Source organism: Strigops habroptila, chromosome 3 (genome assembly GCF_004027225.2).
Source record: "Strigops habroptila isolate Jane chromosome 3, bStrHab1.2.pri, whole genome shotgun sequence".
NCBI classification, from domain to species: domain Eukaryota; kingdom Metazoa; phylum Chordata; class Aves; order Psittaciformes; family Psittacidae; genus Strigops; species Strigops habroptila.
The window spans coordinates 38,932,545-38,960,294 of NC_044279.2; the positions used below are offsets into that span (position 1 = coordinate 38,932,545).

Consider the following 27,750-nt stretch of genomic DNA (forward strand, 5'->3'; position numbering starts at 1 on the left):
AAAAAAAAATAATTTTTTTCTATATGTCAGAATAGAGCAGTTCAACTTCTGAACTCATTCCTCTGTTTATTATGTGCTGAAATTATCACTAGTCTTTGGTATAGTGGAAACATTTTCAGTGAACATACTATTCACCAGAAATTAAGATGTTCATTGCTATTTACAGTCTGTACTTGTCAGTATTCACCCATTGTACCTTGTATATAGTTACTAATTCACATTTTTCTGAAACACTCTGAAGTAATAAGACAAGAAAACCCCTTTTTTTTCTTTTTAAGTGCTAACTTTCTTTTTGATGGATAATTTTTACCTGCTGTAGACAGGAAAATTTTCTCAGGTGCAGTAGTTAATAACCTGACTTTAGATGTGATTTGTTCTAAATCTGTTGTGCATTTCTCAGCGTATATCACAAATGTCCCTCACTATGGGACACAGCTCTTAGTTTACAATTACATTCATCTGTTCTGGTGACCTGGTTTTACAAATATTTTTAAATTACTTTGACTTATTTTATGTAACAAATGTTGAAATATTGAAAGACTGCAGAAGATGTTGCAATATGTACACATTATGTGTGAAAGTACACTTTTTGTACAGCAAATACTTTTCACTAACTATAAAGAAGTAGACTATTGATCACTTATAACAGATAAATACATGGAATTTACCCTACAAGTTTCAGGAATATTTTAGTATTTTATCTGATAATAGTGCCACAGTCATTCTAAGAACTACTTGAGTTAGGTTACTAATATTTTTAAATTAATCCTTCAGCATGATTTTTCTGTGGTGGTATCTGAGTGTGGCTATTGTATTGTCTTTATTTAAAGTTATAATGAGAATAGCCCAGGGCTTCTGGAAAGCAGTCAAAGGGAAGCAACTCATGTTTTTTCTTGCTTTAGAAAAGAATGAAAAAATATACATTTCAGCAGTTTAAGATCTCTAATAATTTCTTGCTTGTAAACAAAAGTGAAAATGACTTCTAGCAAAGTGTGTCTGGTCTCCTCCATCAGTGGCTGTGAAGTATAGAATCAAAGAATCATAGAATTATAGAATGGTTTGGGTTGGAAAGGACCTTAAGATCATCTAGTTCCAAACTCCCTGCCAGGGGCAGGAACATCTTCTGCTAGACCAGGTTGCTCAAAGCCTCATCCAACCTGGCCTTGAACACTTCCAGGGATGGGGCATTTACCACTTCTTTGGGCAGCCTGTTCCAGTGCATCACCACTCTCACAGTAAAGAATTTCTTCCTTATATCCACCCTAAATCTTCCATGTTGAAGTCTGAACCCATTGCCCCTTGCCCTGTCACTACAGTTGATAGGACAACATCATCTTATAAATGTCAAAGGGGAGGTCTGGGTTGTAGGGCTGTAGGTGCAAACCTAGTTACTCAAACTTGTGATAGGGAGGAGACCATCAGTCTAGTTCCATTTGAGAGAGAAATGAGAGATTCGGATTTTTTTTTTTTTTTGTGATTAGTCAGAACTTATGTTGAAAGGTTGGCAATGGTTGCAAATGTAGGTGCAAAGGAGTTAAGAAAAAAACCCCAGAATTTAGGTTAACTCTATGAAATTTTGTAATATTCATAGTTGCTATGACAGTGTCATTACTAATATGATCCTTCATAACATTTTTTTCCAGTATGTTTGTCATCTAGATGCACAGGGTACTACACTGCATCAGGACACCACCAGTGCTGTGAATATGCCTGTTGGCTGAACAGCCCCTACCTTATTAAATAATTCCCGAATGTGGAAGGTGCTTGGTGCATGCTGTCAGGTGGCCGCGAGGCTGAATGCCATCTTTGAATTCCCTCCCTGCCTCTACCACCAGAGTTGCTATGACATCCTGAGCAAATAGGATAAACTGACAGTCTCATTTAATCACTAATTGTGTGTTACTAATTTTCTTAATACTCAAACTAAGGCACCTGTGACCAGGCTCAAAGCTGTATAAAATGTTCACCACTGCAGTAAGATCCAGTGTGAACAGTGCTTTAAGTGTGTGCAATAAAACTCTTAAGTATGCTTGACATCGAGGGGTGTCAAGATAGGCACCCAGAATTAGTCTCAGCCTCTCTTTGTTCTCCACTTTCTTACATGAAAATAATAGCATAACCTAATCTTGCAAAGATTATGGAAAAAGAGCTTCTCTAACATTTGCCCTCTACTAACAAGGGCAGTAGGTGCCGTTGCAGTGAGTGATGAATTACCCACCTAAGCTAGAAACCTATTTATCTTTTATGGGAGAACACATACTGCTTTTATTTATGTTTAGATCTGACCCTGCAGAAATTTTTCTGTTCTTTCTCTTACTTAAATTAATGTAAAATCAAATTCTTAGTATAGTGATCAAACAGTCTGTGGGGAAGTACAGAACAATTATGCGTTATTGTTCAGTCCAACATAGTTATAAAGTACACAACCTATCTATCTACCTTTTGAAATGAAAGCAGCAAACAAACAAAAGAAAATGCTAAACAAATCTCATGTCTTAATCTTCATTCTGTTTTATTTACTTCAGCTCCTCTTTGGAGCAGTATCAGAAAACTTTATAGTCTTTATTACTTAACGCTCAGAATCTTCGTATAAGCTAAGGAAAAAATATAGTTCCCATTTTATGGATTTGAAGGTAAGACATGGTCAAGATAAGCCCATACACGTTAAAGGATGTTGGTGTGTGAAAGTTAGGGGCTTCAATTTCAAGCTTGTATAGGTGCCAGCCTTAAGGCTGAACACTGGACCAAGCTCCTTATACCATGAATGACGCCTGAGAAGGTGTCATCCAAAACAGCCAGCCAGGTAGCAGTGTCACTGGCTGTCCCCTGCAGTACCCCTCTGCTAACCAAGAGGGAATTTTCTGAGACCAGGGATAGGTCTGCAAAGGTGCCTCCATATATTTCACATTCAGTGGTTGTTGGGCACAAGACAGAAGCAGACCCAGCATTTGAGGATGGCTGGCATGCTTCAGCCTGGGCACAGGCATGGATAATTTCTGAACCGTGTTTCAGCTTAGGGGTGACCTTGGTGTGAGCCATGGAGCCCTGGCATTCTGGAGCTGTTCTGGGCAGGCAGAAAGGCACCCAGGGAAACTTTACAAGCAAAATAAAACTATATTCAGCCTTAGGTAGGTGGCAAATGAAACTTTGCAGCAATGCAGTTTTTGAGCTTTGGTACCTGGACTACCATTTGGTACCGTTAAATTCCTGTCTGCATTTGCCAGAAGACACACGTTGTAATGCAGCAACATTTTTCTTGCATGTGCCTGTTTTTTTTCTTCCCTTCTGTTGTCCTATTTCTTATTATGGACACATTTGGCCACTGTCAAATTGAATGATTTTTTGCAGACTTGGTTGGCTGACTCTTTTTTTCCTAATTTGCTGATACAGTCAACTGTGCCAGTAAAGCAATTATGCAAAATTGTGTATAAAGGTTTAATGATACAAAACAGTGTTCATCACAAATCTAATTGTGATTCTTACCATCCTTCCATAAACTAAAGGTTTTGAGATGTTTGAATTAGGATCTCTGTGGTTAATATCTACTTTGTTAAAAAATATACTTAGTTTAGCAGGTAAGAGAGCATTTAATGTACATGTCACTTTACTTTGGGAGGAAGCAATAAATAAAAATAGTGACTTGAAGGTATTCAGACAATAGTTTATATGCTTTCAGGTCGTGATTATGAGAAGTATGCTTTATTACATGTCTCATTAGGTTACACTGTTATCTGTTTTACATTACAAATGATAACTGTGTGGTTGATTATGCACTGAGTCTAATACAACACAAAGATAAAAATATAAAGATGGACATAGTAACAAAGCAGAACAATGTGTCTGCATACTGTAAACAAAGACAGTGGGTTAAAACAGAATTGACCTATAGAATATGCTGAGATTTGATATCTGGTTTCCACTCGGATAACTAAACTGATTCATGAAAAGAGCAGTAAAGCAATACTTGGTAATGCTTTCACTGATGCTGAAAATCCCATTGGCTTTTCTTCGTCCGGAATAGAGCATTTAGAAATATTTCAAAACTGATACTTCTCCTTCATGTTTGCATTGATATTTTCTGATTTCTGCCCTGCTGCTTTCCTCAGAACCGTGGCTGGGATTTAATCCTACCACAGAAAGTGTTAGCAAGTCAGATATTATTATTGGGACTGACATTTAGTAGGGTCTCGTTTGTATCAGGTCATTGTGTACTGCAGGGAGAGACCTTCTGCCACAGCCACTAGAGACAAAGCACACACTGCTTTCATCAGACAGTGTATCAGCAGGGCTTATAAAAAAGTGGCTCTCCTTTCTATCCCTTTCTTGGTTAACAGTTCTCAGCTTTATGTCATCCTTGCACTAAGGAAGCATTAAGGACTGTAAGGACAGAGAATAGTGAATAACCTGGCAGTGCTTTCTGCTGCCTCCTTAGTCAAGGTCACACTTGAGTGCCGAGTTATGAAGGTGAGTTCTGTTCGCTTGGGTGGTCCACATTGTCAGATGTGTGAGCTGTTTTATACTGAACACAGCAGTCTGTGGCTTATATAAACAGCTTTAATTTACTGCTTTCTGAAAACAGAGGCCCGAAGCAGTCATGGAGGTTGCAGGAATGTTAATTGTTTGTGTACATGAATGAGCTTATAAATGGTTGTTTTTGCAGTCTTCCATAGCTCATTGAGGGTAACTGTGTCACTGCCAGAGAAAAGAAAAGAGAGTGATTTTTTTTTTCCCTCCACAGTCTACTAATACTTTCAGGACTTGATATAATATGCCTTTAACAAACCGTGAACTTCTTCCCTACTGAGCCACCGCATCCAGCCTACATTCAGTGTAGGCAGAGAACCATTACACTAATCCACTCTCCCATCATATCTCTAGCAGACACATGTGTTTTCTTTGAATATTTATTTTGATGCAAGGAGTGTTAAATCTTTTATTTGGCAACACAAACAAGTAGGAGATTGTGACTTCTGAACTTCATAACCATAATTGTGGAAGTTCTGTTTTTCAGCTACATGCTTTGACAAATGTACGTCAATTACATTTGGCTTTAAGAGAATAATCCTGCCACCTCACAAGAACCTTAGAATAGTTTACCTCTGTAGGTAGGAGACCTTAAAATGTAGATGCTGAAATGATCAGTCTTTTGCTTTGTTTTTAACAGGTACGGTTATATGCAAGGCCTGATGCAATCCGAAGAGGATCAGGGGACTATGCTCTAAATATTACAAGGAGACTCATTGAATTTTATGAAGATTATTTTAAAGTGCCCTATTCCCTGCCAAAATTAGGTAAGATTTCCCTTAGAACATGTAGTTCACCCATAGATGGGAGATTAAGTCAGCTTTTTTAAATGGAATTGAAGATTTCAAGGTAAGGAATATTTGGGTTAATTTAAAATGATCAATAAGTCTGAAACTTTTCATTCCTTCCTTGCAGAGGAAGGGATGCCAAATTGTCCCATCTCCAGCCTTGAACTGAAAGGAGCAGGAAGCAGGCAGTACTTAAATTTGTTAGGCAACGGGAAGAGAGCTTGAGAACTGTCACTGATAAGTGGGTTGTAGTGGGTTTTTTTGGTTTTTTTTTTTTTAATGCTGTTTATTTTGGTCCTTACTTTCATTAGACAGCTGTTAGAAGATGTTTGTTCTGTAGTATTTGTATCTTGGTGCCTCAGCCTTAGATACAGAGCAGAATTGAAAATATTTGTGGAAGCTGGAAACCTGTAACAGTGCAAGGCTGTATTTTTTTTTTTATGCTGGCTTATGTGGTCCTTTGATGCTGGTTAGTGCATATGCTTAATTGTATTGTTGCTTATTGAAAAAATTGCTGTGAACTTCTTTTGCGGCTCAAGTGACCTGAATGTAAAAGCTGTCAATTTCTATTATTTTTTAAATAGTTTCTTCTCATCTTCTCTGTCACCACAATCGATTGTTCTCCTACACACTTGAATACTTTATGCCATATTATTACACCCTCCCTCCTTTGGAATGTGTTTGATCAAGATCCAGAAAAGCCTATTGCTCAGCAGCAGGAAGAGAGCTTGTGTTTGGTCAGAAGTGTTAGAGCTGGAACCACAGGTGATCCTCCCAGGAACTCAGGGTCTATTTCATTAAATCCCTTGCCTGCTGAGTTGCTTTATTAGTCTTACAACTAACAGTGTAGGAGATAGATATAATAATTGATGTTGCTAGATCTGGGTGTTGCATGAATTTCTTGTAAGAATGTTATGGCATTTGTTTCTTGTTGTCTTTAAATGATTGGTTACAGGCAGTGTTCTCCTGGAGAAATATGCAGATGGGTTGAACATGGCATGTGCATCAGACTTTCTATGTATCCTTTCATACCTGGCTTCAGGTATGTAATGGTGATTTCATAAAGGAAGTTAGAGACTTACAGGTGCCAAAAATTTAGAAGGAAAAAAATAATCAAAACCTTTCTGTTGAATATGAAGGATGAACATCATTACTTTAGGTAGTTTACTGAGGATGCCAGGTAGCAGTAGGCAGTAGGGACTCTATCTGCTTCAGAATTATCTTTCAGAATTGCAACATGTGTTATCATTATATCTTTTAAAAATATTGGAAATTAGTATGTTCCAGTTTGGATCTCCTTGGAACAGAACAGGAGGAATAGTCATAAGTAAAATTGTATTTTTTCATCAAGTATTTGTGGTACAATTGTTGAGCTAAGATGAAATACTGCTTGAAAACTTAGTTATTATGTAGTGATACTATAGAAAATAGTTAGTGAAGTTTTGTATACTCTAGAAAGGTTAAATTTATTTAATATAAATATAAGGGAAAATTGCAAAACTCTCAGTGAGCTAAATATTTTTGAAAATATTGCATATGAACATAGGTGTGTTTGTTTCCAGCTCCGCTGAACACTAAGATGGCCACAGTTAAGCGTGTTCTAGTGTCTTTAAACCGAAGGAGTTCTGTATTATTATTTTTTTTTGCTGGAAAATGGAAGGTTAGGGACCGTAGTCTGATGGGTGAATAAAAGGACGAAAAATGAAAACACTGTAGTCTTTTTATGACAGTGATTTTGCACCAGTATTGAAGAATTTTCTAAAGGAGGAGACAAAACAGCAGTAGCTACAGCAGGGGAAGGCGTGTGTATTGGGAGGATGTGTTGATACTGAGAACGCGCCTGTGCTCTCTGAAGGCTTGTGACTGTCACTTGATACACTGCTGTCACTGCTGCAAAGGATTGCATACTTCATTAAGGCTTTAAGAAAAGTCAGAATGTTTCTGTGGGAAGTTTTAGGAATTTTTCATTTGATTTATAAATGAAATGTGAAATGTCTTCAAGTGGGAGTGAAAATTGAAGAATGCAGTTTAAAAAGCTTTTTAATGACAGCCTCAGATTGTAGAAAATGTTCCATTTCAAAAGGAAATGTTTTAAAAAATGAAAAATCTTGTTTCATGTATTGTCCAGCTCTAATAAGAGTGAACTTAAACAAATGTAATTTGATTGAAAACACAATTTATATTTTCCAATATAATTCTGTTGTTGAAATACTGACCAGTTTACTATGCAGGTGCTATGTCAGCTAACTGAGCAATATGTTGCTAGTGCCAGTGCTGTATGCTGGGGTGTGTGTGGGGACAAGGGATCTGCGACCCTTGGTGAAGCACTTCCATCGTATGTGTGGTCTTCCATTTGAACTCTATATTGTAAGAATATCTAAGGACATTCAGGCTCTTTGGATGTGTTGCTATATCAGCGGGACCTGTGTTCATTTGTTCACTTCGTATGTCATCGAGGTTCTTTTCCAAGGATCCTTGGAATTTGAAACTGGTGCTCCTCATCTAAGTTTGTAATAACTCAGCTAGTGTTCTCTGTAGGAACCACTTTCTCTTGATGCTCTTGACTATTTGACTAGTTTTGACTAGGCTTTTTTACTGTACTTACATGCAGTCAGATGTCTGTGGTTGCTGCTGCCAGTTGTGGGCTTCTCTGACTTCTTGGCAGCGTCTGTTACTATTGGGAACCATGGAGGATCTGGAGGAAGTTTTTTGTCACCCAATGACTAAAATTTTGTGGGTCTTATATGGACTGTACTGACTTCTGAATGCACTGGAACAGTAGATTTGTTTACCAGTTGATGTGAATTCTGGTAATGAGTGGGAATTGGGGATTTTTCTCATTGGAATAACCAATTTCCACAGTTAAAAGTTCTACTTAGCTTGTAGATACATATTTTTTTCCTAATTGTACTCTGAACTGGAATATGCTTGTGTAGGTTTTTAAACTAATAATTTTTGTATGAATTTCATTTCTGAAAAATAAGTCAGGTCTTAAAACCCCCCCAGATTCTTTCCAAGACTTTATCATTATAAACACTAGTTAAAATGAGGGGTGGATAAAGCATTGGGGTTTATTTAATTCTAAAGAGATACACAGTAGATTTTTTAATTGTGTTTCTATAGCTAGTGAATATAAAATATATTTCTGCATTTGTATCACATGTTTATTTTTAATCCAGTTTGCAACACACACACAAAAAGTCTTTGTATGCGTAGAACTTTTCCTTATGAGGATCTGAAATAGTCTCCCTGTAGGGAATGATTAGGTAAGGAAGCACTCTCTGCATGTGGACAGTTGTAACTCTTAAGTTGTGAATAATTTGGGTGGAGGGGCTGACCGCCTTTTCCAACCAAGACTCCATGGCAGTCCAGTGGGGTTAGCAGGAGACAGGTACAGAGAAAACAAAAAGATCAGTTACTGCAGCAGGTGGTTATTTGTGCTGCTCAAAAGAGATTGTAGATGCAAAAAGAGTCTACAGGTCCAAAGAGAGACATGGACAAGTAATTGGAGAAGAGCACCATGGGAAGAAATTATATGGTGTGAAAATAGAAGCTGGGAATTACTTGAGAGTGCTATTCATACTTCCCTGGTCTTCGTCTTTCCAGAACATCTGCTTGTGGCTGCTGTTGGAGAGGAGAATACTGAGCTAGACAGTCTTTTTATCTGAGCTGGCAGGGTTATCCATATCTTCATAATCTTCCAGTTTCTCAAGTGTTTCTACTAAAGCGCCGCAAAGTCTCATTTCCAGAATACTTCAGGTACTGGAATGAGAAACTTTATAAGGCTCTAGTTATGAAAGACTGAAAAAAAACTTCATGTATTTTGTCACATGAGCCACTTGTGTGAAGATTTTTTGGCCTTGTTTCCTTCTCTTAACAGCATTGCAGTATCATGGTGTTAGCAGGATGCATTTACTGCTACTTGGAAAACTCTTTTTACAACTAAATTTATTTATACTGAGTACTGTATTTAGACATCCGTATAATTAGCATAACCACTGTGGGTTGTGTAAAGGAACTTGGGTTCTCAAGAGTTAGACACATAGTGCCTAACTCAAAGGCACTTCACTTGGATTCATTCAACTTTATGCACCTAACTGGCATATCTAAATTAGCAAGCTGATTGCCTTAGATTCCTTATTCCTCAGTGTAGAGGAGATCTTCGTAGGGATGGTTTGAATCTTATATGGGCAGTCTTCCACTGGAGCTGCCCAGGTAAGAGAAAAAATGTTTTAGTAACCCTTAAGCTTAATTTGTCATCTGTACCATTAAACTTTCACAATGTGCAGACCTGGGAAGGAGATGTTTAGTGATGAAAAGCTGTGAATAGGCTTGGAAAGAACTTAGGCTTCTTGGAAAGCTTTTAATTCCCCATGGAAAGTGTCCTGAAACGTTGCAATATGAAGAGCTGAAGAATCCACTTTGGGACATGATTTTGTATGTTACAGAAAGGCTGGGTGAAAGTGAAAATCTGCTTCTTGTTTTTTCTTGAGGTCAGTGGATATGAGTCAATATTAAATTTATAAATAACGCAATTTGTGTGAGCACTATAATGTTAAAATACATCTTTTCTTCTCACCCTCCCTCTCCCTGCCTGACTTCAGGAAGTCTCTTTTTCTGTAGATTTGCCACACATCAAACTTTGGAGTTACATCTGATATATTTTATGTAGGGTGTTTTTTTTTTCTTCCAGGTATGTTCAGGGTACTAATTACCTGGTTCATGCAAAAATGATATGGTCCGGTTTTCGTTATGCAGCAAAACCACTTTAAAGTTATGAATGCAAAGTCTCAGAAGATGATTTTCCAAGGGATTTAGTGAATGGGCTGCACAATGGAAGACAAGGTTGGACCGTTAACATTTGCTTTTTAAGTATTTCTGGAGAACGGGTTTCAGGTTTTAAAGTCACAGAAGAATTTAAACTCTCTTATAATGTGAAAAACAGATTAACCTTTTAAAGTAGAAGTTCAACAGGAAACTGCTCTGATTTTCAAAGGAAACTCATGTACCTCTGCTCTGTTCCCTGATTGTTGATGGTGAATATTTTGGTGAGAGACACTGCTGCTGCCCATTGCTGTGTGAGGCATTGCAGGCCCAGAATAAAAGTGTTAGGATGCTGTTGTAGGATGGTCAAGTGCATTAGTGCTGTGAGCACTAATGATTAACTGTTAATTTTGATTTAATTGCTTTACTATTAGCTTGAACCTTTGGCATGTTCTTAACCTGTTCATTGCAATACTACCTTCTGCCCTGCTTGATCCGCCATCATCTTCATCAGCACACTTTTTACTGCTATTGCTTTATTGCCCTTCATTGTCTTTCTGTCTCTGCTGCTCCTTCTCGGGTGAACCTCCATGTTGTTGGCTGCATTCTCTGCTTTAATTCTGCTAAAAGTTTCATAATTCCTGCCCTCATACTTTGTCTTTCTCCCTAGCAAGGTGACCTCTTCCTGCTACCTGTCCAGCTCTGACCAGGAATTGCTGTATTATACCAAGCAAGATAGCTCATTTTTCCTTCTCCATCTATAAAATGAAAGCAATAATTAACACTTTTCTAAGTCTTGTTATTCCAGTAGTTGAAAATGGCTGTCAGCTTCGTTGCCTCTTGATTAAGAGGTTGCCAACCTGAAAATTTAAGAAGTGCCAGTCTGATCTGACCTCCAGAATGGTAAGGCTTGCAGAGTTTTGTAGTGTTCTGATGACGACATAGCTGCAGTGTCTGTCTGAACTGTACACAGTCTTTCTGAAAGATGTCCAGTCTCTTCAACTGAGAGAGAATCCACCACAACCCTGCAGGAGAGAGTGAAAGGAACATTAAACTCTGTTATGTCTGGAGGAGTTGTTAGTTGTATGGTCTTCTGAATCGAGAAAAAGGAGTGGAGGAAGGGAGATGCTCTGGGACTGGGATATATGACTTCTGGAATGAGAAAGAGTGGGAGAGGAGGCACTAAGGACTGGATTCATGTTCCTAAACATAATTAACTGGTACTATTTAAAATACTGTTGTGTATCCTGAAGAGCCTTAGCTGCTGCTCCTGCTGGCCTCTGGATGAGATCCTATTGGGCTATGGCTGGTCCATATGTGACAGTTCCACATGTTTTTAATAATTTTGAGCATCTCAACTGGGGCTATCACCCATGTTTAGGCAGCAGAACTGAAACCTGCTGTTTTCTTTGACCTGCTACTTGAAACATGCATAATGCCTCTGCACACAGAGGACTATTTGTTGATACAGAGCATTCCTACACAGAATTAACTATGTCACTTTTAGCCTGACCTTTGAAGCCTTTGTTCTGAGGCTGATTTTTTTTTTTTTTCTCTTTTTAAATTTCTGAGCTGTGAGTACTTCAAAACAGCAACTGATCAGGCTCCAGGGGGAAAAATTCCAGCTCCAGCCATAGGAAAAAGCAATGTTTTTTTTTCTTAGAACAATGCTTTGAAATATGAAAAGGAACTGTGAGTTACTAAACTGAAACAAACTGCATAGGAAATCAGCCCATACTATGATGTTAAGAAAGACAGGAAAAAATAATCTTCTCTTAGGACTTACTCTTTCCATGTTGCTCTAAACTATTTTAAATGGTAAGCTAGTTAATTCCAGTAATTAATATTGTGCAGCTCATAATGGGTATTGTAACTGGTTTTGGAAGTTTGTTAAGGGGAACCTGATCTCCCTCTGTTGACTTGGTGCCATAAGTCTGATATTGTTTGCAGGAGACAGGAGAAGTTGCACACAGGAATAAAGCATTTTTGTGCAGAATAAAGATGAATGGGTCCTAGTGGAAATTATCCTCTTCTGAGTGAAGTGATTTCTTTTCATTATGTAGTGATTTCCCTCCCCTTTTAATTGTAACAAGAATAGAATCCAAATCTCTCAAATAATGCAAGTCTTCAGATAGTAGCACTATTGCCAGCAGTAGTTCAGTCACCCCAAAGGAAAAGAAGGTGACCAAATCTGACAGCATCCTAACTGGCTATTAAGCTAAATCAGCTTGGCTTTTAAAAGAGTAGTGTAAATAGATTTTTTTCTATGCTGCTCTTCATTTGAGCAGATAGTACCAATGTAGAAGGGGATGCACTGATTTTTAGCAGTGTCTACTCTAAGTTATTTACCTTGTGAGAAACATAGATGTCTTCAGAAACTGATGCATTTTACCATAAGTTAAGAGAAATAAATCTTCTCAGCAGAGGTATCAGTAGAGGTGTCTCTGCTGACTACAGAGAGAGGAAACTGATCTGGCTAGTTTAAATTTGATCTCTGATTTTTAGATGGCTAAAAGATGAGGTGCATCTTTCTATAGGATTTGTAAAATGAGGTGAGATCTTTGCCAGATACAGAAACTCCAGAGAAGTTATGGAAATCAGTAGGAGACTCTGTGAACTTTCACCCTATACAAGATGGTTAAATGCCTAAAAGTGCATGAATCCAAAATACTTTTTATATAGCTGTGGCTAAAGCAGTTTTCATTATAGCTCCTTTCACTCTGCTTGAGCAGAGCTCTCATCCTTGATTGTCTTCTCCAGGGTTGCTAGTGATTGTCTTTTTGTTAGCGTAATCATACTGTTCTTGACCAGAAACGTTCACTTATTAATGTCAGATGTTTGAAGGGTAGTACTGATTTCTGCTGCAAAATAGTATTGTTGGAACCAGAGTCCTCTTGACCATGTCCAGTTTTTGAATTATTTTTTTTAAGAGAGTCTCTTGAAGATGTTTAATAACCTGTTAGACATGCCAGTTGAGAGGTTTCATCAGAGGCTTTGATCAGCAGCTGAAACCTTTTACACCAGCAACTGTAGCTTTGTCTTGAAGAAGCATATGTAGAGAAAAAGCTTTGGCCTTGCCCCTGCAATGAACTTCATATTTGTATAGGCTTTGGTGGGATAGGGGCATTGTCCTTAGGATACTGGGAGAGTTACTTTCTGTACATGGTATGGCACTATGAAAGTTAGCATGTGGACATCAGAGGTGCATGGCAGAAAAATAAATATAGAAGGATTTGGAAGGAAGAGAAATTATATCACTGAGGATACTGTGATAGATTTAGATGGTGTTCATGAAGAAGGGTGTGTGTGAATCCTTGGACAGTGTGTAGGAAGATGATTGGCTTCTAGAAGGGTGTGCTAAACTAGAAAATATTTCCTTTTAAAACTTGTATCTATAGTGTTTAGTTTGAATTAAAGTAGGTAATGCGATTGGTCTATAGCAATTAACTAGAGTGCCAAATGGAAAGTAATGGCCTCTTCTCTCAGAAATGAGGTAAAAACCTGATACTATTTACATCTGAAACAGTACAGAAGTGTTATACAGTCTGCTCAAATATATTGTCTTTTGATGGAAAAGGAGAATGACTGTTATTGACCTAATGAAACATATAGACCACCTATGCAGTCTTCTAAAGTGAGTGATGTTTAAACAGCACCTTCAAGATACCTGTATATCCACAGACAGAGCTAACAGAATAACAGTAACATGCTCATAATGATGCTGTTTGAGTAAACATGGAAGTTTACTAAGGACTTACTTGGCTTTCTGTAATTTTGGGTATGTCTGGTTCATAATCATGTAACAAATTTTAAATAAAGATAATTTAGATACAGTTCATTAAGTTTTCATTTAACCCTACACTTTGAGGTGTGGGGAAAAACCAAGGATACTGTGGTGACTTCTGATTTTTCTGTCTTACATGTAAAGCAGAGCCTTTCCTGCTTCAAGAGTGAAGCTCAGTAATATCACTGTATTGGGCTGAAGGGGAGAGAGGGAGAAAGAAGTGGCAGATTAGAGTACTGTCCACATCAAACACTGGAATAGTTCACTTAGGCTTTTTATTTTTTTATGCTTGGCTTTACTTTCAAAGCTAATCTGTAACTTCTATGATTTACTCAGTCTCTGAATGGCTGGAATGACAACTTCCATGCAGAAAGACTAAAAGATAAGACCAAGAGGACATTGCAACAACACTTGCATTGTATTGTGCCTTTCTCAGAGATAGCAATTGTTTTCATAATGATTTTGAAAACACTGCTATCATTTTAATGCTGATTTGAACTTTTAAGAATGTGTCATTTTTCATATTGGTATCATGGCTAAACTAAAATGAGAATGGAAAGCAAGGTTTTGTTTCCCCTTCCCCCCGTGCCGCCCTGCATCACTGGAGAAGTGTTCCTGTTAACTTTCCATATTTTCAGTTTTAGAAGGATTTTGCTTCTTTGGGGTAGTTATGCTCTCCAGATGGTATTGTGACAAAGTTTGTTTTTTAATAGATGCTCATTTGAGGGCACCAAATACATTACTTTGAGAAACAGTTTTACTAGGCAAAATTGATGAGAAAGCGTTTTACCCACTGGCTCACTTAAACTGACTTGCATTTGCTTTTATTTTCTTACGTTTATCTTTAAATATATACATACACACGCATATATAAACTTTGTCCTTGTTCATGCTTACTTTAACACCATGACCAGGGCAACTCTGTAATTGTCTCTACCAAGAACATTCTTCTTTACTGTGGATATTTTGTGCCAGAAAGAAAATAGATAAGGGAAGTACATCCTCCCTCCCACCACCTCCTCCCCCAATAAATATCTGTACAATTAATCTTATTTCTTAATAAATCAAAAACATAATAGTTGTGCATTACTGGTGCAGTGAGAGTTACAAAAAAGTAACCACTTACTGATAATTAATAACCAATTACTGATAATGTCCTAAATATTAGAAATAGTTAAAAGTCTGTATTTAGCTGTATAAAATGGGTTTTCCCATCTTACCTCTGAACTGTAAAAAACCCCCATAGATACAGAAGTAAAGAAGATACGTTTTCATATATCATCAAAGAACATGAGGAGTATCTTTCAAGAGATTATGGCAGTGTCTTGAAAAAGATTATAGCACATTAAAGTGGGACTTAAATAGGCCAGAGATTTCTGTTCATACAAAGGATGTGAAGAAATGTATAACTACAGAGCTGAATAAACCTATTGCTGCTGCCTAGATTCTGCTGGCTTAGCTATAAACCTTCCACCTGTACTAGCTAGTTTCTGTAAGCTGCTGAAATTCAAAGGGATGTATGTGCTCACGTTTTATTGCTTTTGCTAAGGATATTTTAGCTGAAAAGATATCCTAACACAGTGAATTATGCTATGTTTGCAGCACCATGCCTGAAGCAACTTCGTTTTTGCATTAGGGAAACCAATGATTTTCAGTATAAAGATGAAAATATGAAGATAGCTGAACAACTTTCATTAAAAGAAGAGACTTGTCACTGTACATGCTCCCCTCCCCCAATACTGTCAGTCTTCTTAAAGGAGTATATGGGCTTTAAAAGAATCACTTTATAAAAATGCTGTGGGGATGGATCTCTGTTAGATAGTGCTAAACTTGCTTTCCGTGTTCTCCCTTGCCGTGTATAAATTCTCCTTTTCTTTGCTTCTAATTTATTTAAATGCCATCTGCTTGTGTATTTTGAATGTAGCATTTCCAGATTCAGGATCAGTTCTGTGAAGACTGCATTTTCCTTCGCTCTTTCTGATTCTTATCAGTAACACTTCCAACATAGCTGTCCTTATGAAGATATAAATTTGTCATAGTGATAGCACACTTCTGAAAGTGTATTAAGCTAAACCAACACCCACTGTTCAACTCAAAAATATGTTCCTTGTCATATGCTACTGCGCACTGAAATTAAATTCAGGCAATATTTTAGTCTAGAGAAATCAAGTGACTTTGTCTCCTGGCATGTTCAGCTTTGGCATGGCTGAGCATAGTTCTGCTGCTGTCTGTTACTGGGCAGTTTAATCCTAGAATGAGTGGGAAGGAGAGGCAAAGGGAACGATGCACAAAGATGCACAAAATAACTTAGAAATGTATTCTGGAGACCCTTGTCCTAAGTTTCTGCAGCTATCGCTGTCTTTGGGTGGCTTAGATAAACCTTTAGAAATTGGTTTAGAATAGCTCCGGAGTTTGTGGCTTTGTAACTAATCCCTCAGCTCTGCAATGATAGGGGACTTGTCGGTGAAGCTGATCATGGCAAGATTGCTCCATATGTATTTTGTTCGGCAGGGGGTTTGGTCTATCACCAGCACTATGACGTTAGCTACAGATAGATTTCCATTGAAAGTTATGATGTAAAAGCACAGGTATTTTGACAGAACTTTAATTACACATGGCTACGCTTATGATGCGACTGCTAAAAGACTAACAAAACTCAGTGGCTGAATTCCTAAAATGAAATTATATGAGATTTCATTAATTTCATAATTATATGTCTTTTCTATATAGGACAGTTGTTATAATACCTAAACATTTTATGATCACTACTGGCTGTTTATGCATAATGTGTTTTGCAAATGGAGAAGCACTACAGTTCTGCTCTCCTATTTAGAGCAAAGAGGGCTGAGAAGTGAAGACAGGCAGATGTTTTGCTGATCAGACCTGTATAAAATGTTCACTAGTCAGAAAAAAATTTGAATATATATTGGAACAGAAGGTAGTTGGAACTTGCATTCTTTCATAATTAAGTATTGATTCAATTTAGTGCGAGGGACATACAAGTGGCTTCAATATTTCCTGCTTTAAAATTGGTTTGACAGTTGTTCTTCTTAGGGTGCTAATTCTCATGTGTGGAAATACATAAAGCTTCACAGAACTGTCAGCCGTAGCTTAGATACATAGAAAAATGCATTGTATGTCTTTTTACTGCTAATGTAAAATGATTTCCTAGGCATCTTTTCTCTGTGTTCTTGAAATGTTTTAAGTTTTGGTTCTGTCTTAAGGTAATGGCAGCCAATTGAATTTATGAAGAAGCATGGCTGTTATTCAGTAGCAAACAGATGCATTGGAAATGCGGTTCTATGCTGAATGCCATCTCTCCAGGTATTTCTGTAGAAACCATTTGAAACAGTTTCCAAGTGATTAAAAGGATCTGAATTGTACAAGCTGTGATTGATAACAGAATGATATAATGTAGCTCTTAATAAAACCTTTCAAAGATAAGAATGTTGTCAGATGACACCGAAGGGTATTCAAGAACCACTAAAAGTCATTCAGAGTGACAACGAACAGAGAGCTTTCTGTAATGCTTGTATTGCATTTGGGGACAGCTGGATGAAAGTCCAGCCCCAGAAGAATTCACTGTGTTTTATCTTTAGCAGACTATTTCTTCTTCTTCTTCAAAAAAAAAGCTTGCTCTTTGCAATCAAAATACCACTTCTGTGGCAATTCTGATATTTGTGGATATGGAGTATAAAATGTGCAAATCTAAGTATTGAGCTGAAGGGTAATTTAATGTTGCAATAGTGAAGTGGAAGAATAAAATAGTGCAGGTGAATATAATGCAATTTTAAACAATAAAAGCAAATCTTCCTACAGGTAGTTCTAACCTTTCAAAACTTTACATATCTTTGCCTGTGAATGCTCTTTTAACATAAATCTATCTTTCCAACCATATGTGCATGCACATAGACACATGCAAACATGTATACGTATTATACTGGCTGTATTTTATGTGCATACAACTGTAAGCATATTAATTAAGGTTGTAAAAATAGTTATCTAAAGATAAAATTCCAGTCAGCAGGTGCCACAGACTTTCATGGAGTCTCTCACAGGCCATCGTTCCCACCTTTCTACTGTCCCATGTAATGGGGCCAAGTCTGACCATGGAACCAAGAAGTGGTTGCACCACAGGATACAGAGTCTGGGAACAAGGAGTCGCACTTTGAAACGTGAGATGAGTTTGGATCAGTGCATTTTTAGAGAACTGGGGCAGTGTGCTTACTTTCAGACCCTTACCTGAGGGTCTCATAGGGGAGATGGGTCCTGTTTACTGCCTGTGGGCTAGACATCCCTTATTTCACAAGTCCCATGACTTTTTCTAGCTGCACCCTCCCCTTACAGATCCTCACTGCAGTACTCTCTCATCAGACCAAAGAAAGATGAGGTAGCCAGACTCTGTCCTACACGCGGTTTCGTAAGACATTAACTTACGTGGTGTAAAGTCATAGAATCATCTTCTTCCCTTTGACTTTCGGGAGGTTGTTTTTAACCACCTCTTTGCAGAGATCTGTTTTTCAGGGTGGTCCCACAGTTTAGCTGCACTGCTGAAAAGCAGTGAACTGTAATGTGGAGTTGGGGTCTGGTGGCTGGGCTATGGGCAAAATCCAGAGCTTCTTAAGACAGCTCAGTTGTGAGTATTCATGAAGCTATAACCCCAGGAAGATAAGGCCAGGTCGAATGGGGCTTTGAGCAACCCGGTCTAGTGGAAGGTGTCCCTGCCCATGGCAGGGAGTTGGAACCAGACGATTTTTAAGGCCCCTGCCAACCCAAACCATTCTGTGAGTCTATGAATCTAGTTACAACAAGGTAAAGTGAAGTCTAATTCCAAAGTAACTCTTAAGATTCATATGTAAAGAGTCTAATGTATGTTGTATCTGTGTTATTAGAACCGGGGATCTTGGCATCAGAAAGCCCCTGGTTGCTGTCTGTCAACAAAACAAAGGTGGCAGAGTGGACTCAGAAAGAAAGAACTGTCTCATACTCTACCATCAGTGGCTTGTTTCCATTACTCAAGTATCCTATAAGTAAATGTTGATGGACACAGAAGCTGTAAAATTGTTTCACTTCGATATTCGTATTTAGGAAGAGGGCTCCTACAGAGAGATAATAGGACTAGAGAAAATATAAATGTCTTTATAATGAAACTTTTTGACTTAGGAAGCAAGCTATTTTATATTTTTGAAGGTAATTCCATGCAGAACCAGTATCGTAGCAGAATATTCTTTGATCTGTAAGACTGGTGAGCTTCACTGAAACAGATTTTAATACTCCTAGCTAGGAATTTGACTTCACTGCCCATCCAGGGTCCAGGCTTTTTGACCTAAGGATTATAAACAAGTCCAGGCAACACAGTGTTACTCTTCCTTTGCGTGAAGATGGGAAATTCATGATGATGTTTGTATTGGTTCATGGTATTAAATACAGAACTGCTCACATGGGTATATGAAAAGGTTTTTTTTGATGTCTTCATCTGTCATCATCTTGTCTTCAAATTGCTAAAACCTCATCTCTGATGTAGGCCTTTGTAACACTGGATATAGATAAATATGCACATGTGGGTGGGTCTTTTCAGTAAGATGTCTTTTCTCTGTCCTAATACTTTAGCATCTAGCTTAAACTGAGCATGCTAGTGGAATGTACATGCCAGAGAGAAGCAGTGAGTTTTGATATGGTGGTGGTGTTCCCTCAATTGGCAAGTTTCTATGTTTTTTTTGTCAGTTGCTGCTTGTCTCTTGCTCTGATGGAGACGATGCGTTGTGGGATTAATTTCCTGCTTGTCTCATGGCTGATGCTTTTCTAGAGGTGTCTGTGCAGTACCCCAATAAAGAAAGGGCATCTTCTTCATGCTTTCACAAATCTGTTACAGGGGATACATTCTCAAACGAACAGTGTGCTGCATTTCTTGAATTGGTTCTGGTATCACCTATATTGCAGAGTTGCACCTGTAAGGATTCTTTCTTTCTGTCCTTAGCAGAGGTAGTGAAAATCAAATGGCAGATGCATGCATTAGGTTTTATAATACAGAAATATTAGAACTTCAGCTTACATTTTTCTTTATGCTGATCATTGAATTTTACTTCAAAATCCAATCTTTATATTTTCTCCTCTTTGCTTTCCTGGGGAGGATTGACTAAATAGACTGGTTGCTCAGTGTCATAATTATAGGACTAATTGCCTCTGTCATTCTTTTCTGGTCTTCCTGGGTGTGCCATTTCAGGATGGTAACCAAGCTGTTTTCTCATCCGTACATGATACTTTTCTGTGGTGTATTATACTGAAAGAAGGGATTTATAAAGTGTCAAGGGGAATTGACGGTACAAGGCCAAAGCAAAGGGATCAAGAGCAACAGGAGGGGCAGGAAACTGGAGCAAATGACCAACCAGCAGATAGAAAAGATGCACTATAAAAAAAAGGAAAAAAATACTGATTTATACAGGGGTGCTTCTGCTGAATTTTGCTGCTGGTAGGTTGGCTCTACTCTATTTCTGTCTCCAAGGTCACTTGGCTTAGAAATTTCAAGGATGCATTTAGACAGGGAGTTCTCCCAGTCAGGACTGAGGAACATAATGCATGATCTGGATGTCAGCTCTCAGTTCTGCACAGCACTGCTCATTTCAGTGCCCTCATTTGCACATTGGAAAATAAGCTAAGGATACTCAGCTTTCTGCTGCAGTAAGAATTAGTGTGGGAGAAAGAGTTGTACTCAGCTCCTAAAATATTCTGTGGTCAATTCATTTTTAGGATTTTCAGGTAGTTTAGGTTCTGATCTTCAATTTTCAGCTGTGTCAGCTAACATTTTGATTATGACATACAAAATTACAGGCCTCTTTGGCAAATATTGGTCTTAAAACCTTAGCTGGTTTTAGTTTTCAGACTATGGTTAACTGAAGTCTGTTACAGACTTACCACTTCCTTTGTGGTAAGTCTGAGAAAGTACTCACTTCAGAAAACCCACTTTCTGAAAACTGGTTTTCAGACTCTATTAACTGGAAGCTGAATTTGAATCCTGTACTTGATTGTTTAAAACTATCATCTGAGACTCACTCAAAAGGTAATAAAGATTTGATGGATTTTAGCAGCATACAAAGATTTGTATTTTTTAAATTTGTTTTCTTTAGCAATTGAAATAGAGAGGAAAAAGGATTTCTTTTTCTTCCTTTATTTATCTCACCCAAAGTCCCACTTTACAAGATTTGGTATTATGGACTGCCTTGGATTTTATCTTGAGTGTTTGGCTTGCCACATAGAAGGATCAGTTGACTTTGTGGATAATGCTACCTTCTCTAAGTTACTGTCTTAAATACTGTATCCCTGCAAACATGATTGTGAAAGCAGTATAGCTGTAGAACTCAACAGCATATAAATAACCCTTTGTTTAACTTCTCTGCTCTCAACTTTATTTTTACGTCCACTGGAGCTGTTTTAACATTGAACCCAGCTCTCCATCTTTAAACCAGAATGTGCAGCTCTTTTCTGTTACAGTAATCTTTGCTTGACATCTTCCCTTTGTGTTTTTATGCATTGTGATGAGCAGTGAGATTGGGAATCCCAGGTGCAGTTAGACTAGAAATTCAGCACATGGCTGGAGAGCTGCCAGGAGCTGGGATGAGTTGCAGATTTGAGAAGCAGTATGAACTGCCTGACTTTACCTGTGAACTACCAGCTGGTTGCCCATCTTCCTGCATACTTGATTTATGTTTTAGACGGGATTGCATCAAAACATACATTTTAAAAAGATGATTTCTGGCATGAAGATAATGTTCTGTCTGCTTGATCTTAAAAAGGTTATGTCCCATTTAAGCCTTGGAATTCTCATAAATCTGATTTAGAATGTTTTCAGTTAAGAGATTTTATTCAATTGGATCGGACTTTATTCACTTTGTTTATGTTTCTTTTAAATTTCGATGTAATTAAGAAAAATTAATTTAGTTAAACTTTTATTTGCTATCTAAAGCAAAAATATTACACTATTCTAGAAAATGAGATTGGGGAGCATTCATATTCTGTATTTATGTAGACACAGCTTTTTAAAACAGAGTTCTGAGCGGTTGCATTGCTGAATGTACAATTAAGGTATAGTGTATGATAGGAGCACATGGCTTTGTGCTTAAATTTCCCATTACTGTGCGCTAAACCTGAGCAAAGCCATAACATATTGAGATGAGAGTATTTTAGCTTTTTTTTTACATTCGTCACCATTGATTAATGTACCATGGTTACTAATAGCACATTTGTGTATTGTGGGTTGCCTCAACTAGGCTGTAATCCCATCAGCTATCATAAATCAAACAGGGCTAGGCACAATCAGAATTTGTGTGGAGGCTGTCTTGTTGGTAAAATGGTCTTTTAATTCAGTTGGTGATGTTCTGCTTCCAACCAACTTAATTCTTCTTTTGCAATAGGATGACATAAAACCAAAGAAATACTTCACCACATCATGCCTTTAAAATAGTTGTACATTTTGAGAGGTACAAAGATGGATACTTATATTTAATGAAATTCCACGGTAGTGTAATTTGTGTTTGTATATAAAATCTTCAATATCTAGAACCCCACTAATCCAAAATCGCTTCAAAACAAGAAGTGATTAAGTCAGCGTTGAAGTGCTGTAAAATCTGTCATCACTCACTGTTACCCAACCTAAATTGTATATTTCACATAGAATATAATTTATACTCTTTTTTTTTTTTTTAATGAATTTGTGTTGCTGGATGCACAGAATTTATTCTGTATATTGTCTATTGGATATACATAATGCAGAATATGAAATGAAAATTTTATATGGTACTAAAAACATCAGAATAAATTACGTCCCATATATATTTTCATATGGTGATGTGTAAGGCTGGAAGGATATCTTTGTAACCAGAAATATTTGACATTATGAAATACGATGACTATGAGGTTGTAGGTTTTATAAGTTTTTACAGCTTGCAAATTTGGTTTATAAAATGATTAACATTGTTGCTAAAGTGATTTTCTGGAATGGGTGACATTAGAGCATAGAGTGATATCTAAATACGTCAAAAACATTCCTGCTGAGTAACAACTGGAAATATGTTCTTGTATCTTACGGTAAAAATAATGATTTTTGTTTTTCAAATAGCAGTAAACACTGGTGGAAGAAAGGCAGTTTTAAAATGTATTCAGTGGGGGTTTTTTTTAGGCCTGTTAACTGGCAAACCCTCAATGGACATAGAAAGTAGCTATTTTTTTTTTAGAAAGAACATAATAGAAAAGAAAGAGTTGTAAACTGTATACATTCAAATAAATAATTTGCCAATGGAGATTCCAATTCAGGGGCTATTTCAACAAGTCATGTCTTAGAATTGAAGTACATGATTATTTTTACTCAAACCTAATGTGTTTAAGTACCTTATTGCCCTGAACTTGTAAATACATAGCTGGGAGATGCCAACAAGTGATTTCAATCTGCAGTGGTATTAAATGTACAGAATGTTTGGTAGATAACAGATGTCAATATCAATGTGCTTATAGAAGAAATGTTTAAAATTCATGTAATAAAATATAAACGAAGAAGTTGAAATAGAGGCAACACATTCATTTACTTGCAAGAGACTTCAAATTTGAGCAAACTGGTATGCTTACCTTTTTTGTCTTTGACTGTGCTGGTTTATAATTCATAAGAATGGAAAAAAACATAGGTGATAAGTAATGGTTTGCAATTGGCTTTAGTAAGCTTTCATTGTAAAAATACGAAAAGTATTTCTGAGAGATTTTTCAAACAACTTTTTCCTGATATCCGGTTGCAGAAGAAACCATTCCTCAAATTTCCTTCAGTAGTTTTTAAAAGAAGAATTTTGTAGAATATTTCAGTTAATGGGAGGTGCTCCAGAGTTTACTTTCATCTGTGTTCAATGGAATTTTTGGTACAGATTTTCAGTCCTACGTAATCCTTTCTTCTCAAATTGTTAGCTCACTCCCGGTTTGCATGTCATTGCAAGTAAACTGTAAACTATTTTAAAGGTTCATGTGCAGTTCATGAAAAGGTAATCTGCTAATTGATGTGTCATACTGTTAGAGATCCATGAGTAGTAATGTTCTTGTTGGTGCATGGTACAACTGGTTGGGGCCACCTTCTCAACTGACACCTGCCTGAGGAATCTCTGGCTCTTTTGGACACCACTTCAATGCAGCATGGCTCTGTACAATGCTCTCTCCATCAGGATTTTCCCATCCTGGAAATACAAATATTAGTAGCAAGAGTAACAGAACAGTAAGCCTTGCCATCAACACTTGAAATTACCAAAGAAAGCCACATCTGAGGTTACTTAAATGTAGATTCAAGTTAAATAAAAAAAACCAGTTTGCTTTCTAGTCTCAGAAGAACTCTTTAGTTGTGTTTTTGAATCCGTGGTCTCTTTTTGAGCCTATGAGTCCAGGAAAGCTTCCCTTTTGGGTCCTCTCAGACATTTTGTTTAGGTATGATTGTACCGTACATTGGCTTAAGGAGAAAACTGGCTTATGAACCTGTTCTCCCCATTACTGCTTATTTCTTCTTCCCCCACACATGGGCCGTTAAAACTGTTTATTGGGTAGTGCTGTAAATCAGCTTGTTGAAATGACACAGGTTAAAATAAGCTGGTAGGAAAAATTCCTTGGACTTTTTTTTTTTAAGATAAATTTAAATGTTTACTTTTTTAAAGATACATGAAGAAAAAAAACCCTTTCAGCAAATAATTAACCTCCCCCAATATGTCACATATTAATATGAGCCAACATCTCATGAAAAATAGTCCAGAATCACATATTCAAAATACAAAAGCCATGGACTGAAGTCAGCATTTCTCTAAACCAGATTTATAAACACTATGTGGTTCTTTGTCATCCCCTTTTCTAAGAATCTGATTTTTCCTGTGATTTCTTTTTCTTTCTGCTAACAAATGGATATTTTATTAGCTTTCAAATGTTTTTCTATACACACTTGCCATTTAGGTGGAAAAGAGTAAGTATTTGAAAATTCTGTTTCCCTTTGCAAATGAGCCTGAAAGGAGTCACTACTTTTCAGTGTGTCTGGGACAATGTTAAGGTAGCTGGAGAAGTAAAGGGTCAGATCGTTATTGTTGCTAGAAAGTTGTTAATCAGCTGAAAAATGTTCTTCCTCTATGTTTTTTTCTCTCTTTCTGGGAGATCTTTCTTGAAGCTCGTATTGAAAAGATTAGCAGTGAAAAAGGTTGTTGAGAAGGATAGGGTATAGTCCCTTGTATACTGACAGAGAAAATATTATATTCCAAGTAAATTATGTAAAAAGAGAATCACTTGCCATTGACTTCCTACTGTCTGAGAAAGCAAATGGTCTTTTCTGTCGTGTTGTGGAGAATTTACATTATTTTGTTAAACGATTTCTAAGATAGAATAAAAGCATCTGGAGGAAATAATTGCAGAGAAAAGCCGAAGGGATAATCTTCAGGTACAGCAAGATAATTAGAGTATTAGCTATACAGACTGTTTGAAGTGTGATTCCATGCCCAGTGGAGTCAATGGGAAAAACCTGAAATGATTTCCACAGACATCGATTCAAAGCTTTGAGCTGGCAGAAGCAGCAAGCCAATTTCTTGTAACTGTGGAAAAAGTTACACTCTGCATCCGTCAAGTAATTTTATAAGTTCAGAATTTCTTCACAAGCTCTAATCCATCTTTTAATGCAGGGCTCAGGACCAAAGGATGTTGTCTGACCTTTGCTGCTTTCTTCTGTGACTAGAAACACTCTTTATTGCAGGGAAACACTATACAAATCCCTAGAAAGAAGCTGTCTCTTTATATGTTATTTACTGATTATTTATTTCTATGTCAGATTAGGGAAGAAGATTCTCAAGACAGCAGAGTCTCTGGGCAATAGCTGAATATGTCCTTCTGTGAGAGTAGATCCACCCTCTGGTAGGAGGCTCTGGTAGATGGGCTTCCTAAACTGGTCATGTTGTGTATGTGAAGTAGGTCTACTTTTAGGTCTTTTAGGTGGGCTGCTGGGCATTACAAAAATGAGGTGCCTGCTGGGCTACTGAGAGAGAGACTAATATTGTGCTTCTAAATATTGTTAAAGGCAGAATTGTGGAATGTGGGGACACGATGTGGATACTGGCAAAAAGCCTCTTCAGGCTTTGCCGTATCCCAGTTCAGTGCAAATCTGACTCCAGGTTTAAGTTTGTAGATGGTAGCCATGAATTTGAATTCCCTTCTGGACTGGAGAAGTGACTTAAGGATTTCTGTGTGGACTATGGAGTACTTACGTAGAAATCTGCCTGCAGGACAGACCTTTTCCTTATTGAGTGCCACTGTCAAACTGCTGTGTGCCAAACAGGCAACAGTCTTCTTTCTGCTTTAAGGGAAGGGAACTTAATTTTGCAGTGTTTTTAGTCTATGTTAATTGCAGGAAATGTCAAGTGATGGAAACATTTTTTAGTAATATTTCTATCTTGCTTTCTATGTGTGCTTCCACTGAATACACGTGGTTTATGTTTGTTGATTGATTTATAATCAGACTCTTGAGAATCAAAGCTGCTACTTTCTGTACTGTATGTTGAAGGAAACATGCAGAATGGTCTTTTTGGTGTCAAGTTTCTGAAAGGGCTAAGAATGTCTTCAGTTAACTCTTCTTGGCACACATGTGGTGTTGGTATCCTTCAAATAAGTGACCAAGAAACAAGCACAAGCAGACAGAAATAGTTGTATATCTCTGAGTACCACTAGGTTTTTTTCTTTCCCAAAATTGAGATTTCTTCTAAAATGCTGTTGGGCTAGAGCCACAGAAGGATAACTTGTACACTTGCTATAAATAAATAGACTTACAATATCTTCACAATGGTAAAAGTTGGCTTGCTGTGGGACCACCCTGAATAGGAGAAAAAGCAGAGTTTGTTAGGGCCAGATTGAGAGAATGTGCATCACACAGCTGAGGGTGCAGCCTGGAAAGGGACCCTCTGTGTCATTGCACTCAGCCCTATTTTTGTGTTTGCAAGCTGTATCAGCAACTCATCAAACTCCAGTTTAAATAGGCCTAGAATTTTCTGCTTATGATAGTTCCACCAGAAAATATTGTGGATTCATAATTTTTTGATAAAAGTGGATCTTGTGAAGTCTGATTTCTAGTTGCAGTAACTGATAGGATTCCTCTTGTCTAGTTACTCAAAGTTCATTGTGGCCTTGAATGTTGTAATTTTACACTGCTTTTTGGAAAAAAATTAAAACATTAATTTTAAAGCATACCATATAAATCATTATATATACAATTTTGTTTTTAATTCCACAGTAAATGTATCCAGACTTGGTAAAGGAATGAGTGAGCTGGCTATGAACACAGCTTTTTACTACTTCAAGTCATTGGTCTCTAAGGAGCGGACAGGAAAGAAAATGTGCAAATAGGAAAGACTGAACCTAGACCCTATGTGGTAGTTCATTGTTTTGAAGTAAAACCTTTTGACTTTGTGCCATACCTTAGGCCTGGAGCAGAAAGGAGAAACAAGTCAGAGAAAAAGGGCTCTTGGTAATCTAGAGAAAGTCTGACAATTTAGGCATGACATGGTAACCTATTTTCTCCTAAGACCATTAGCTACTTAAGAAACGTTGAAGACAAAAAATCCAGATGTCCTATTTTTGACACTTAAATTTGATGTTGCAACTCAGGTCCAGAAGTAACAGTAACTGTCAGTCATGTTGTTTCTATTTCGTGGGATACTAGAATACTGATTTAAGTGTATATTCTTTAGGTACTATATTATTTCTCCTTTTCAGACTATGTCAGTTCCACATCTTTCCCAAATCCTCTCAGTTTCTTTCTTCTTCATGTATTGATAGGGGTCATGGTCAGCTTTACTACAGGCAGTTCTTTCCCAGAACCTAGTCTTAAAAAATCCACACTGTAGCTGG

General features: G+C 37.4%; 1 protein-coding gene across 2 annotated transcripts in view; it reads left to right on the forward strand.

The window, feature by feature from the left end:
- TRHDE (thyrotropin releasing hormone degrading enzyme) overlaps positions 1–27,750 on the forward strand; it is a 221,055-nt gene that overhangs the window by 32,906 nt on the left and 160,399 nt on the right. For both annotated transcript variants that reach the window (XM_030480256.2, XM_030480257.1), the window contains exon 3: positions 5,165–5,291. In XM_030480256.2, coding sequence (XP_030336116.1) covers positions 5,165–5,291 — 127 coding nt within the window. The remainder of the gene's footprint in view (positions 1–5,164; positions 5,292–27,750) is intronic.